The 14359-nt window shown below is 38.8% G+C and overlaps 1 protein-coding gene across 1 annotated transcript in view; it reads left to right on the plus strand.

The window, feature by feature from the left end:
* LOC115210672 (gephyrin-like) overlaps nt 1-14359 on the plus strand; it is a 177343-nt gene that overhangs the window by 21377 nt on the left and 141607 nt on the right. The window contains exons 4-6 of the mRNA XM_029779333.2: nt 1749-1841; nt 4424-4518; nt 6758-6824. Of these exons, the coding sequence (XP_029635193.1) occupies nt 1749-1841; nt 4424-4518; nt 6758-6824 (255 nt within the window). The remainder of the gene's footprint in view (nt 1-1748; nt 1842-4423; nt 4519-6757; nt 6825-14359) is intronic.

Below are 14359 nucleotides of genomic sequence, written 5' to 3' on the forward strand. Positions count from 1 at the left end.
CTAGTTCATCTGTTAGACTTCATCTGTTATCTAGTTCATCTGTTAGACTTCATCTGTTATCTAGTTTAACACAACTGCTTGACCCTTGAGTGTTATTGGCAGAGTCCACTTGATTGCAAACATTTGAGCCAGGTAACCTCTTTTTCTCTGCACTTACAGAGACTTTGAAATAGGAGTCATGGACTTCCTTTTCTGTCTACACCATTAAACAAAAAGAATTGTAATGAATGGTTTACAGTTGTGACCCACCTCCCCTCTTCTCTCCCATTCACCTGTCTTTTGCTCCCTTATACATTCTTGCAAACCAACACTCCTAGTTCCTCTCACTCCACTCATTTCTACTCACCTTATACCTTGAGGTCGGAAGGGCACTTGGACACGTCATCACCATTGTCTACCTGATTATTCTCCTGATTATTCGTACTTTCTCCTTTCTCTTTTAAATGAGTAACCAAATCATGTAGCTCCCCTATGACAAGAAACTACTTTACTCTCATATTTCGTGCTGTAACTCCTCATCTCCAAGCATAAAGCTGATTCTATCTTGAAGTTTATAGTCTTTTTGAGCTGCATGATGACTTGATTAGTGCTAGTGACATGAAAAAAAAAAGCACACTGTAAAGTAGTTGGTGCTCGGAAGAGCATCCAGCCAAAGAAACTTGTCTTTGGACCCATTGATCCTGGTACCCAACCCATGCTAATTGTAACAATGATGTTAAATGATGATGATGAATAAGGATTAATTAAGGTGCATAAATGATTGATTGAGAATATAAAATGTAAATTAAAATGGGCATATGCTTGATAATTTCAATATTAAAATTTAAAAAAAGAATACAACTAATGAAAAAATACTTTGGGAAATTGGAACACATGAATATGACGATGGATTCAAATCTATATTTAACTAGCAGTATCACCCGGCATTGCTCAGGTTTGTTTCGACCCTTTAGAATTGGAACTTTTGAAAAGTAAAAAGTTTGCATTATGTAGCTTGTTATTCTCTTTAAGTGAACATTTTTCTGGTTGAAATACACTGAAAAATGGCAACACATCAGTCAAAAAAATCGTAAAAAAATAGGGATTTTCATAGAAAAAAAGCACCTTTTTGATGTAAATAATTTTTGGTCTTAACATGGTGTGATTTGAATTTTATCTTCTATGGAATGAAGAGCAAGCCTTCTTCTATCATACTCTCAATTTTGGTCAACTTGTGCCACAGGGTCTCGGAGGAGATAGTGTTAGTTGAAGGCTACCAAACCTGCCACACACAGACAACTTCAACTTTATATATATTTATAGATTGTAAAGTGTATCTTGGGAAAAATCACTCATGAAATCCATACCTCTAAAATCTATATCCTTGTGAAGAGTTGAATATAATATAGTAATCTAACAAAAGGCTTGTAATTATACAGATCTCTATTGTGTATAATAATGTGTTGTACCATCCATGTTGTCTGTTTACAGTTAGGTGGACTTTTTGCTATGGTGACAGCATATTGTCAGATAAATAATGTAAACCAAGGGTACTTCATTAAAAATCTTTTATCATGTCGTAAGCTACAGCTTTCAGTGAATCTATAAGCTTTAATAAAAGAGAATAATATAACAAGTGGATTATGGGCCATAAGATAATTTCTGTTATAGGAAAATATAGTTTTTGCCTTAAAACCCTTTCAAAATTGTAATAAAATCTCTTAATGAAAAGATTCTTACTTAACAATCATTAATATTTTTTTTCACAGGATATTCTTAAAGATTGGTGTGATAGCCTGAAATTAGACCTAATTCTAACTACAGGAGGCACTGGTTTTGCCCCTCGTGATGTCACCCCAGAGGTAAGTGAAGACTGCACTTATTTTTATTTAGTCGAAAATAAACCATTTCTAATTCAGAAATTACTGTATTTACAGAAATTCATCTCTATTATCATGTGTGTATCCCTGTTGCTTTCCTCATTTATCCTTACAAATGGTCTAAGATGTAATTCATAGCTAGTATTTATTCATATTTGACTAGAAATGATATAATCAAATGAATAAAGGTAAGTGAGCCATGGTTAATGGATCATGTGTTCAAATCCACTCTAGGGTTTTCATTGTATTTCAGGCTAGGATGGTACTTTATCTTATTTTATTTATCCATTTATGCATGCCAGCATGGAAAGTGGACATTAAACGACGATGATGATGAATCTCAAGTATTCATAGGGTTGACACATATTAAATTTGGTGGTTCATAATATAAAATTAGAATGATTATTAGAATGAATGTATGAGAAATTTCATAGGTGCAGGAGTGGCTGTGTGGTAAGTAGCTTGCTAACCAACCACATGGTTCCGGGTTCAATCGCACTGCGTAGCATCTTGGGCAAGTGTCTTCTGCTATAGCCTCGGGCCGACCAATGCCTTGTGAGTGGATTTGGTAGACGGAAACTGAAAGAAGCCTGTCGTATATATGTATATATATATATGTATTTGTGTGTCTGTGTTTGTCCCCCATAGCATTGCTTGAAAACCGATGCTGGTGTGTTTACGTCCCCGTCACTTAGCGGTTCGGCAAAAGAGACCGGTAGAATAAGTACTGGGCTTACAAAAAATAAGTCCCGGGGTCGATTTGCTCGACTAAAGGCGGTGCTCCAGCATGGCCACAGTCAAATGACTGAAACAAGTAAAAGAGTAAAGAGTAAAAGAGTACCTTCATGTATGAACCAATGTGAGAGCTTGTGGATAGTTCCATGGCCTACAAGAAACTGCAACCAAATGTCCGTTAGATCACATTATCCTAAAAAGGTAAAGACACAAGGATAATGTTGTTCTAGATTTATTATTCTTTTACTGCTTTCACTCACATCTTTCAAGTGTTTTAGTCATATCGATTCCAGTACTTCTTTCCATCTGTTATTTATTTTTTCAGTCTCTATTGAAAGCTGTAAATATCATTTTTGACAAAAAAGGGACAGAGCCCATAAACGCTAGCATGGATACACAATGTGTGTGTGTGTGTGTGTGCCCTTGTCTGACTCATGCCCTCACCTTCCCACTGTTTGTGGGTGTATGTATATATATGCATGTATTCATGTGTGTGGTAAGAAGCTTGCTTCCTAACCACATGGTTCTGGGTTCAGTCCCACTGCATGGCACTTTGGGCAAGTGTCTTCTGCTCTAGCCTTGGGCTGACCAAAGCCTTGTGAGTGGATTTGATAGAAAGAAACTGAGAGAAGCCCATCATATACATATATATATATATATATACACACTAGCAGAGATACCCGGCATTGCTCAGGATTAAAATGGCACAGTTTGCATATATTATATTACAGTTTTGTTGAAACAGGTGATTATGGGAAAGTGCAGCATTGACAACAAAACATTTGTGGAGTAAATGATGGACTAATCTGACTAAGTAACATGCTATGCATTCGTTTGGAGTATTTCAGTCCCTCATCTGTCATAGAAAATTGGGGGTGGGGGTTATGTGATTTTTGAATGCACCAAAAAGCTGTCAGTGGATATACTCTCTTTTGCTGCAGTCTGCGTTGTTGTGGTCAATGGTGCCCACTGAAGCCCAGCAAAAGTCACCAGTGGTGTCCCTCAGGGGACTGTCTTGGACCCGCTCCTTTTTATAATCTACATAAACGACATTTCCAGCATCGTAAATCACTGCAAAGTGAAAATATTTGCTGATGACATTAAACTCCATCAAGACATCATTTATATGTGTGTGTATAAGTGTATCTATATATGTATATATATATAGGCGCAATGGCCCAGTGGTTAGGGCAGCGGACTCGCGGTCATAGGATCGCGGTTTCGATTCCCAGACCGGGCGTTGTGAGTGTTTATTGAGCGAAAACACCTAAAGCTCCACGAGGCTCTGGCAGGGATGGTGGTGATCCCTGCTGTACTCTTTCACCACAACTTTCTCTCACTCTTACTTCCTGTTTCTGTTGTACCTGTATTTCAAAGGGCCAGCCTTGTCACTCTCTGTGTCACGCTGAATATCCCCGAGAACTACGTTAAGGGTACACGTGTCTGTGGAGTGCTCAGCCACTTACACGTTAATTTCACGAGCAGGCTGTTCCGTTGATTCGGATCAACCGGAACCCTCGTCGTCGTAACCGACGGAGTGCTTCCATTTATATATATATAAATATATATATACATATATATCAGCTATGTTTAATGAAATGGTTGAAGGTGATTATGAAAATATAACATAAAATAAATTCATGGTGAATATTTGTCTCTCTGCCCCATGCCACAACTACCACCAGTGTGAAGTGTGGGTTTTTGAGCTTCATTAAAGGATGAACAAGCATTTATTGTATATCAGTTGTTTCGGTATTGTTGTTGATATAACAGTGAACAATATTTGATTCACTAATCTCTTTTTTTTATTATTTTTCGTTCTTTGGCAGGCTACCAAGATGGTCATTGAGAAGGAAGCACCAGGACTGTCCGTGGCAATGATTCAAAAATCTCTTGAAATCACTCCTATGGCTGTGCTATCTCGGTATGAAGGCATTTTCTTTGTATTGCTTTAACTAAGTTAGAACTTTATGCAAGAGAGATATGACTACCATTTGGATTGCTGCCATGACTATCATTGTCATCAATTTCATTACTATCATTCTTGTGTTTCATAGTTCTTATCATTGCCATCATATTCTACAGTTTTTTACCATCATCAACATTACCGTTTCTTATTTGTTACCATGAATGTCCTTTTTACCATGTTAGTTACCAGCACCATTATTTTCATCATATGATCATCACCATCACCACCTGAATAGAAGATAATTGTCCAAGGTGCCATGCAGTGGTCTGAATACGAAACCAAATGGTTAGGAAGCAAACTTGTTAACTATACAGCTGTACCTACATCTAGCAATTTTTGTGTCTAGATATGTCCAGAAGTGGTACTCTGGTGGCATGATACAATAACCATCACATGGTTATTATCATTATCAACACATGGTTGTTATTATCAATATCATTATCATATGATTGATATTATCTAACATCATTGTTATCTCATGATTGTTAGTCAATATCACTGTCATCTCATGATTGTTATGATCAACATAATTGTCACCTCATAATTGTTATTGTCAGCTCCATTGTCATTGAAGCTCTCTCTCTATTAACTCCATAATTCTTTTTACATTAAAACATAAAATATTGCATTTTGTATGTTTGATTTGCCAAGGCACATCATCATCATCATCATCATCGTTTAATGTTCGCTTTCCATGCTAGTATGGGTTGGACGATTTGACTGAGGACTGGCAAACCAGATGGCTGCACCAGGCTCCAATCTGATTTGGCAGAGTTTCTACAGCTGGATGCCCTTCCTAATGCCAACCACTCCGAGAGTGCAGTGGGTGCTTTTACATGCCACTGGCACGAGGGCCAGTCAGGCGGTACTGGAAACAGCCATGCTCAAATGTTGTTTTTTTACATGCTACCTGCAGAGGAGCCAGTCTAGTGGCGCACTGGCAACGACCTTGCTAGAATGTTTTTTCACATGCCACAGGCATTTTTATGTGCCATTGGCACGGAAGCTAGTCTGCTGCTCTGGCAATGATCACACTTGGATGGTGTTCTTGCCATTCCACTGGCATAGATGCCAGTTATCGAATTTGATTTGATGATAAACTTCTTTCAGTTTCCTTCTACTAAATCCACTCACAAGGCTTATGGTTATCTGATGGTTCTGGCAACCATAGCAGACAATTCTCGTCTATCAATGATGAGTCCTTTTATGTACCACAATTCCACATGAAAGGTCCTCTCAAGGTAAATAACACAGTAATCTGTGTTCTGACGCAACCTCTGCATTAAGCTGGAGATCAAGATTACTGAATAGAAGATAATTGTCCAAGGTGCCATGCAGTGGGCTGAATCTGAAACCAAATGGTTAGGAAGTAAACTTGTTAACTATACAGCTGTACCTACATCTAGCGATTTTTGCATCTAGATATGTCCAGGAGTGGTACTCTAGTGGCATGATACAATTTTCATGCATCAAGCTTGTAACTTGGTTTCAGTTCTCATTTCTAGCTTCTTCCTGGTACTTCATTGGTTACGACGATGAGTGTTCCAGTTCATCCAATTGATGGAACAGTGGCGGAGCATTTCACAGACACATGTACCCTTAACACTTTCGTTACTGCATTTATTCTGAGATGCTCTGTGTTTCTTTAAATTACTTTAAATATAACAAAGAATTTAATAAAATAACTTAGTTATCATTAAGTTAGTGTTAGGAAGATAAATTATGATTAAGGTTTGGTGGAAGATTTTAATTCAAAACTTATGAAAACAAGACATTTGTACTCAGAGCCAGAGCCAGTTTCAGCCGGGTTGGTAATGAAAGGGTTAATGTAATTCTCAGGGAGAATCAGCATGACACAGAGTATGACAGGGTTGGCCCTTTAAAATATAGGTGCCACTCATTTTTGCCAACTGAGTAGACTGGAGCTATGTGAAATAAAGTGTCATTCTCAGACACCACACATCACCAGGAGTTGAACTCACAACCCTATGATCATGAGCTGAATACCCTCACCACTAAGCTATGTGCCTCCTCAGCTTCTTCCATTACATCATTGTTGGGAAGTGTATGAATGTTGCAACTTAATTTCTTTTCCTAAAATCCTCAAACTTCCTGTTTGTTAGAAAATTTCATCATACATGAGTATATCTAATTAGCTTGGTTAATGATCTTGATATCTCTGTTATCTCCATAGATTAGTGTGTGGTATCCGTGGTCAGACCCTAGTAATAAACTTGCCAGGCAGTGCTAAAGCATCTAAGGTAAGATATATGCTTTATTTCAGATTTGGTATGCACATGCACACATACACACACATTTAAACACATGCACTTACACATTTGTAAATAAATATGTGTTTTAAGTGAATAAAAAAAATGTTAATTTCTAGAAAATACACTGATGTCAAGCACAAAGCAAAACATAGACCTTTTTAACATTCTTTTTTGTTTAGCCCTGGGCCACTTCTGATTTAGCAGACCTCTGATCAATGGCATGCCATCATATCATTTTGGGAATATGTCTAGGCTTACATTGTTTAATATGACTTTTATTTAAAATAGCTGTGATTTCATAGAGGTTTGGATGCCTTTTCTAGTAGGTTGATTTATATAGCTAATCTCAGCTCATATGCTTCTACTAGTACAGTAGTACTAGTAGACATCATCATAAGCTTATGACTGGTATTATCATAAGCATCTTGACCATAACCAGTGATGTTATTACAACCAACGGTATACCATTAAAGGCGGCGAGCTGGCAGAAACGTTAGCACGCCGGGAGAAATGCTTAGCAGTATTTCGTCTGCCGTTACGTTGTGAGTTCAAATTCCGTCGAGGTCGACTTTGTCTTTCATCCTTTCGGGTTCGATAAATTAAGTACCAGTTACGCACTGGGGTCGATCTAATCGACTTAATACCTATGTCTGTCCTTGTTTGTTCCCTCTATGTTTAGCCCCTTGTGGGTAATAAAGAAATAGGTATACCATTAAATGTCATGATGATAAATTTATAAATAGTTATTAAACAATCTCTCTCAGCAATCATCCAGTCAATGTATAGCTTTGTCCCATACATTTAATTATATGATCTAAGCTGTTCTTGAAAAAAAACTGAAGACCTTGTACTGATCATTTTCCATCATTCCTGAACATGAATTCAGGTCATAGGGATCTAACTAAATACTGCAAAACTTTTATCCCAGTGTTTTACTGATTTTTACCTCTCCATCTCTTTACTCTGCGCCAAAATAATGATGATGTTTGCTTTAATAAAAGGTAGGCACAGATATGGGCTGTGTGATTAAAAAGTCGCTTCCCAACTATGTGGTTATTATCACCGTGATCACCGTGACCAACCAGGCTATCAGATGTTGTTACACATTGTTGGTCACAATGCGCTTCGCATTGTTTTAGCCTTCAAATGACGCCACCCCACTGGTTAAGCGAGCAGGCCAATAGAAGAAAGAGTGAGAGAAAGTTGTGGCGAAAGAGTACAACAGGGATCGCCACCACCCCCTGCTGGAGCCTCGTGGAGCTTTAGGTATTTTCGCTCAATAAACACTCACAACGCCTGGTCTGGGAATCGAAACTGCGATCCTACGACCGCGAGTCCGCTGCCCTAACCACTAGGCCATTGCGCCTCCACATGTGGTTATTATCAGAAAGATAATTCCCGGTTTATCTTTTATAAAGTCATTGTATCAAGATCTATACTGCATGGTAACTTTATATGTATATATATAATTTATTTTCTTAGATAAACGCACGAATATAACTTCGAGTTTCTCTCAAGACAAAATAGCTCTCACCACTGAGTGTACCTCTAAGCAGTTGCTCAAAATGCTAGAAATAGTAGCTAGATCTCCTTTTGTCATACATTATGGAGTTATTATGAGAATACATATTGTAACATAAACCGAAATACTTACGCTGGAAAAATAGGCTGGGTGGTCATGTGTGGAGCGCCTTTGATGATAAGTTTCCTTCGTTGGGACTGACCTGCGGCTAAATCACCAGTCTCATCACATATTACTTGCAGAGTTATGTTATCTTAGATTGATCAGTGCAAGCGAGATAACTCACAAAAACCATAGAGGTATTTATTGCGAGTTGTGTCCCTTGCCTGTGATGTTGCTCCACGCATCAACGATGTTCCTGAGGGAGTTTTATCTCTGTAGTGTAAATAGGTTCGGTGGGTTAATGTGGGAGGAGGCGATGTTTGATGTTATTGTGATCTTGATATGACAGCAGTATTAACATTTTATATGTTCAAACGTGCTTGTTTTGTATCCTAGTTTTAGTTTTTCCAGTTCTCGGATCAGTTTTCTCTGCTTTACAAATAGTATAAGTTTGACAATTTTGCTCTGGTCTTCCTTATAAGGTCATAATTATTAAATAATATACTTTTCATTATACATCTCTCTAATCGTCACCTTTGTGAGTACAAAATTATAATTATAATTGCTTAATTATCCTACATCAGTGGTTTTCAACCAGGGTTCTGCGGAACCTTAGGGTACCGCCAGTACAGTTCAGGGGTTCCACAAGAAGTTATAAAACTGCTAAAATCGGCAGTAATTTTAAATTCTCCTGTGCAGATATGTGTGCATAAGACTATTAAATTATTGCACAGGGGTTCCTCGAGCCAGTGGAATGTTTCCTTGGGGTTCCACTCCAGCAAAAAGTTTGAAAAGCACTGTCCTACATGTTTGTATCATAAGTCAATTATTTAATTTTTTTGTTTAGTTCAGGTCTAGAGTTGTCACTTTGCTACCGAAGATGACATTCACTTCTCACAGCATTCTATTGTTAATAATTTAAATTTACTGAAATTCCAAGATTATCTTCATGAGAATGTATTTTAATAATGATTTACAGCATGTAATTTGAATTTAATGGAATGTCTTGGTTTACATATACAAGCATAGTTGTGTGGTTAAGAAGTTAGCTTGTCAACCACGTGGCTTTGTGTTCAATCCCACCATACAGAAACTTGGGCAAGGATCTTCTATTATAGCCCTGGGTTGACCAATACTTTGCAAAGGAATTTGGTGGATGGACACTGAAAGAAGTCTATTGTATATATATATGCAAACATGTGCATATGTGTTTGTGTGAATATCTTAACAGTACATTGAGCTACATTTATGGATAGTAGCTAGATCTCCTTTTGTCATACATTATGGAGTTGATATGGGAATACATATTGTAACATGAACAGAAATACCTATGCTGGAAAAATAGGCTGGGTAGTCATGTGTGGAGCGCCTTTGATCATAAGTTTCCTCCGTTGGGACTGACTCACTATTTGTGACTAGACTGCAACAGGTAACATTTTTTGACTTTTCCTCTCAACAAAGGGTAGTTTCCCCTCAAAAAAGGTAGTTCTGCCCTTTTGGGTTTCCTAGGATAAAAATAGGCAAGAATTGGTGATAGGAAGAACATCGGGCTTTTCATGTTGCTTGCATTCCTGAATAATTTACCCAGTAATTTCCATACATGTATGTGCATATGTGCATGTATATATAAACATATCTTTGTACATATGTCTGTCTGCATGTATGTATTGATATTTGTTTTGCATGTGTGTGTATATGCATGCTTGCACATATGAGTATAAACTAATATTAACACACGCTCAAACCAATGAACTCCAGTATTAATTTCAGTCTGGTATTTATTTTATTAATGTATATTGATTTATTGGTTGTCGTCCAAACCATAGTTTTGAGATTAGTCCTACTGCATGGCTCTTTGGTCCAGCGTTTTCTATTATAGCATTGATTCAACCAAACTCTTGTGAGTTGATATAAAGTGTATATCTCTTCTATCTTTTCATCATCATCATCATCGTTTAACGTCCGTTCTCCATGCTAGCATGGGTTGGACGGTTCAACTGGGGTCTGGGAAGCCAAAAGGCTGCACCAGGCCCAGTCTGATCTGGCAATGTTTCTACGGCTGGATGCCCTTCCTAATGCCAACCACTCCATAAGTGTAGTGGGTGCTTTTTACGTGTCACCGGCACAGGTGCCAGATGAGGCTGGCAAACGGCCACGATCGGATGGTGCTTTTTACATGCCACTGGCACGAGGTCAGTTGGGGCGGTGCTGGCAACGGCCACGTTTGGATGGTTCTCTTACGTACCACCGGCACTGGTATCACAGCTGCAATTTCCATTGATGTTGATCGATTTTGATTTTGATTTTCACTTGCCTCAACAGGTCTTCACAAGTAGAGTTTTGTGTCCCAAGAAGGAAAGGTATGCATAAGTGGACTGGCTATATCCCATGTAGAGGCCACGGGTTATGGTCTCATTTGTCCTGCCGGGTCTTCTCACGCACAGAATACTTCCAAAGTCTCGGTCTCTAGTCATTTCCTCGGTGAGACCTAAAGTTCGAAGGTCGTGCTTCACCACCTCGTCCAAGTTTTTTCTGGGTCTGCCTCTTAAATCTTCCACTAAAGTAGGAGCCAGTTTCCTACAAAAATACAAGGCTCCATCTTCAGAATATAGTTAACACGGACAAATTCACATTTGGAACTTGAGAAAAGTCTTGCATATTTTTACTGTTCCACTCACAGATTGCACTTGTAATGTACGAATTAGCCGGTCGATTTCTCTTTCTGAAAATCCCAGTTTAACCGGGTATGTATGTATGTATGTATGAACATATGTATGTATGGGTGTGTGTGTTTGTGTCTCTGACAACGATGACAATGTGTACACACACACAGACACACACACATGTATATATATATATATATATATATATATATATATATATATATATATATACGAGGGGCGTTCAATAAGTAATGCCTCTGACCCACTTGCAGTTGTTTGATCTAGCTGAAATTTTGCATGTGCAATTATTTATATCTCTATAGATTAAGTGGAAAATTACAGCTCTGAACTAATTGTGGTTTCTGATTTACAGGTGTTTGAACTGAGTCAAGTGTGAAACGGAGCCTGTTGAGTGTCGAGCAGTGATGCGGTTTTTGTATTTGAAAGGACGCACACCGTGGGAGACTTTTGATGAAATAAAAGTAAATTATGGTGATGATGCCCCATCATATGACCTTGTAAAACGCTGGCATCGTGAATTCAAACATGGTCGGAACTTTGTGGAAACAGCTCCCAAATCTGGTCGCCCCCTTCTGCCATTGATGAGGCATCTGTCCGTCAAGTTGAGGCTGCCATTTTGGAAGATCGACACATAACTATTCGCCAAATAGCCCATGAGGTCAAGATTAGTACTGGGTCTGTGGAAACTATCATTCATGACCATTTGCATATGCAAAAGGTGTCTGCCAGATGGATTCCCAGGTTGCTCACACCTTTCCAGAAGCAAGAACGCGTCGATTGCGCGAGGATGAATTTGAAGATGTGCCAAGAAGATGAGTCAAAATTTTTCAAAAGACTGATTACACAGGATGAAACCTGGGTCCATCACTATGATCCAGAGACCAAAGCCCAGTCAATGCAGTGGAAGCACCGTGACTCACCCCCTCCAAAGAAGGGAAGGGTGCAGCCCTCCGCTGGCAAGGTCATGCTCACAGTCTTCTGGGACCAGGACGGAGTAGTGATGACAGATTTCCTGGCAAAGGGTGCCACAATTACAGGAGTCTATTATGCTTCACTTTTGAGGAAATTAAGAGAAGCTATCAAAATCAAGAGGCGGGGCAAGATCAGCAAAGGCATTCTCCTGCAGGACAACGCTCCGATCAACAACTCGCGTGTCGCCAGATCAGAAGCACAGGCGTGTGGCTATGAACTCATCCCCCATCCCCCTACTCTCCTGACCTGCACCCTCTGATTTTCACCTCTTCCCAGCCATGGAGTTGTTTTTGAAAGTAAAGCGTTTCCCAGATGATGCAGCCTTGATTTCTGAAGTCACGTTGTGGTTGGAGGACCAAGCTGGGGTCTTCTACAAAAACGGTCTTCAGAGCTGCATCAAACAATGGGAAAAATACGTAACTCTGGGTGGTTCCTATGTAGAAAAAGACTAATAACTGTGCCAAGTTTCGTTGCTCTACTGCTATGGGAAGTGGGTCAGGGGCATTACTTATTGAACGCCCCTCGTATATATATGTATATGCAGGTGCTGGTGCAATGTAAAAAGCACCCAGTACACTCTGTAAAGTGGTTGGCATTAGGAAGGGCATCAGCCATAGAAACCATGCCAGAACAGACAATGAATCCTGCTGTGGCCCTCAGCCTTACCAGCCCCTAACAAACCATTTAACTTGTGCCAAGATGAAAACAGATGTTAAATGATGATGGTGCTGGTGGTGGTGGTGATGATGATGATGATGGTGATGATATATATATATATATATATATATATATATATCCGGTTTCTGACTGAAGATTAAAGGCTTTGAATGGCCCGTCTGTTTTCTGTGTTCGTCCCTTTGTGTATTTCACGTTCTTGTTTCTTTATATATAATTTTTATTCCTATATATATATACGTGTGTCCTTGTCTCTCCAGTCCTTTAGGACATTTTCATTTCCTTTTGCATTACCCATATTCATCTGTCTAATAACCACACAGCTTTTTTTTTTTTTGTTGTATATAATCATTATATTTATTCTAGTTTGTTTTTATCATTGCCCTGTATGTTCATTAGCTGTTCTCAATGACTTTTTTTGCACTGGTAACTCCAAGAAGGAATAGTCTTTACAGTAATGGCATGAAACTATGATCTCTTGGACATTGATTGATGAGGAATTAGCTACAAATTTTCTGTGTTATGGTTTTGTCAAATTTTCTGTTTTTGACTGAGGTTAACTTAGCCCGTCATACTTTTGGAGTTTGTAAAGTAAGTACCAGTGGTGCACTGGGGTCGATGTAATTGACTAGCCCTTCCCCAAAATTTCAGGCCTTGTGCCTCTAATAGAGAGGATTATTATTATTATTATTATTATTACTACTATTTCAGTCATTTGACTGTGGCCATGCTGAAGCATCACTCTTTAGTCGACATCAGTTGTCAAGCAGTGGTGGTGGTAGTGGGACAAACACAGACACACACATACATACATACACACACACACACACACACACACACACACACACACACACACACACACACATATATATACTAGCAGTATCGCCCGGCGTTGCTCAGGTTTGTAAGGGAAATAACTATATAAGCATTTTTAGAGAGTTACTTCCCTTATATAAACCGAGCAAAAAATGCATTAAAAATGCGAAAAAATGATGGTAGATATTTTATCATCGTAGATATTTTATCATGCGTGCTAATACCCAGAAGGGCTTGATATGAATCACGACTATAAGATACCCACTTTTGGTTAAACTGCACTGCAAAATGTGGGAGTAGTTAGGAATCTAAATTGGAGGAGACAGACTCTCACACACACAACTTCAGTTTTATATATAAAGATATGATGGGCTTGGAGATAGTGGTGTTGCTGGCTGGTGCGATTTTGTGGTCTGCTGGTATGCTGTGAGAGATCCAGCGGGCCTCTAACTGGTTCCCCAATCTTAAAGGTGTAATGTGGATGTGTAATGATGGAGTGGCTGGTGTAGTGGTGAGGCTAGCTGCTGTGGTGGTCTTCCTCACAGTACTTTATGGGAGACAAAATGTGTATGTCACACCACATTTTTGGCCTTGTCTGTTATCCCAATTGAGTGTCATAACTCTTACTTTGATATTGTTCATAGCTTGTGCTCTTGAAAATGCGACATATAATTGGCCATGAGAAAATACCGGTTGAGGCAAATGTATTCCAACTTTTTCAAATGTTTGCCCTTGAGCCTTATTAATTGTCA

The sequence above is a fragment of the Octopus sinensis genome, linkage group LG4, assembly GCF_006345805.1.
Source record: "Octopus sinensis linkage group LG4, ASM634580v1, whole genome shotgun sequence".
NCBI lineage: Eukaryota > Metazoa > Mollusca > Cephalopoda > Octopoda > Octopodidae > Octopus > Octopus sinensis.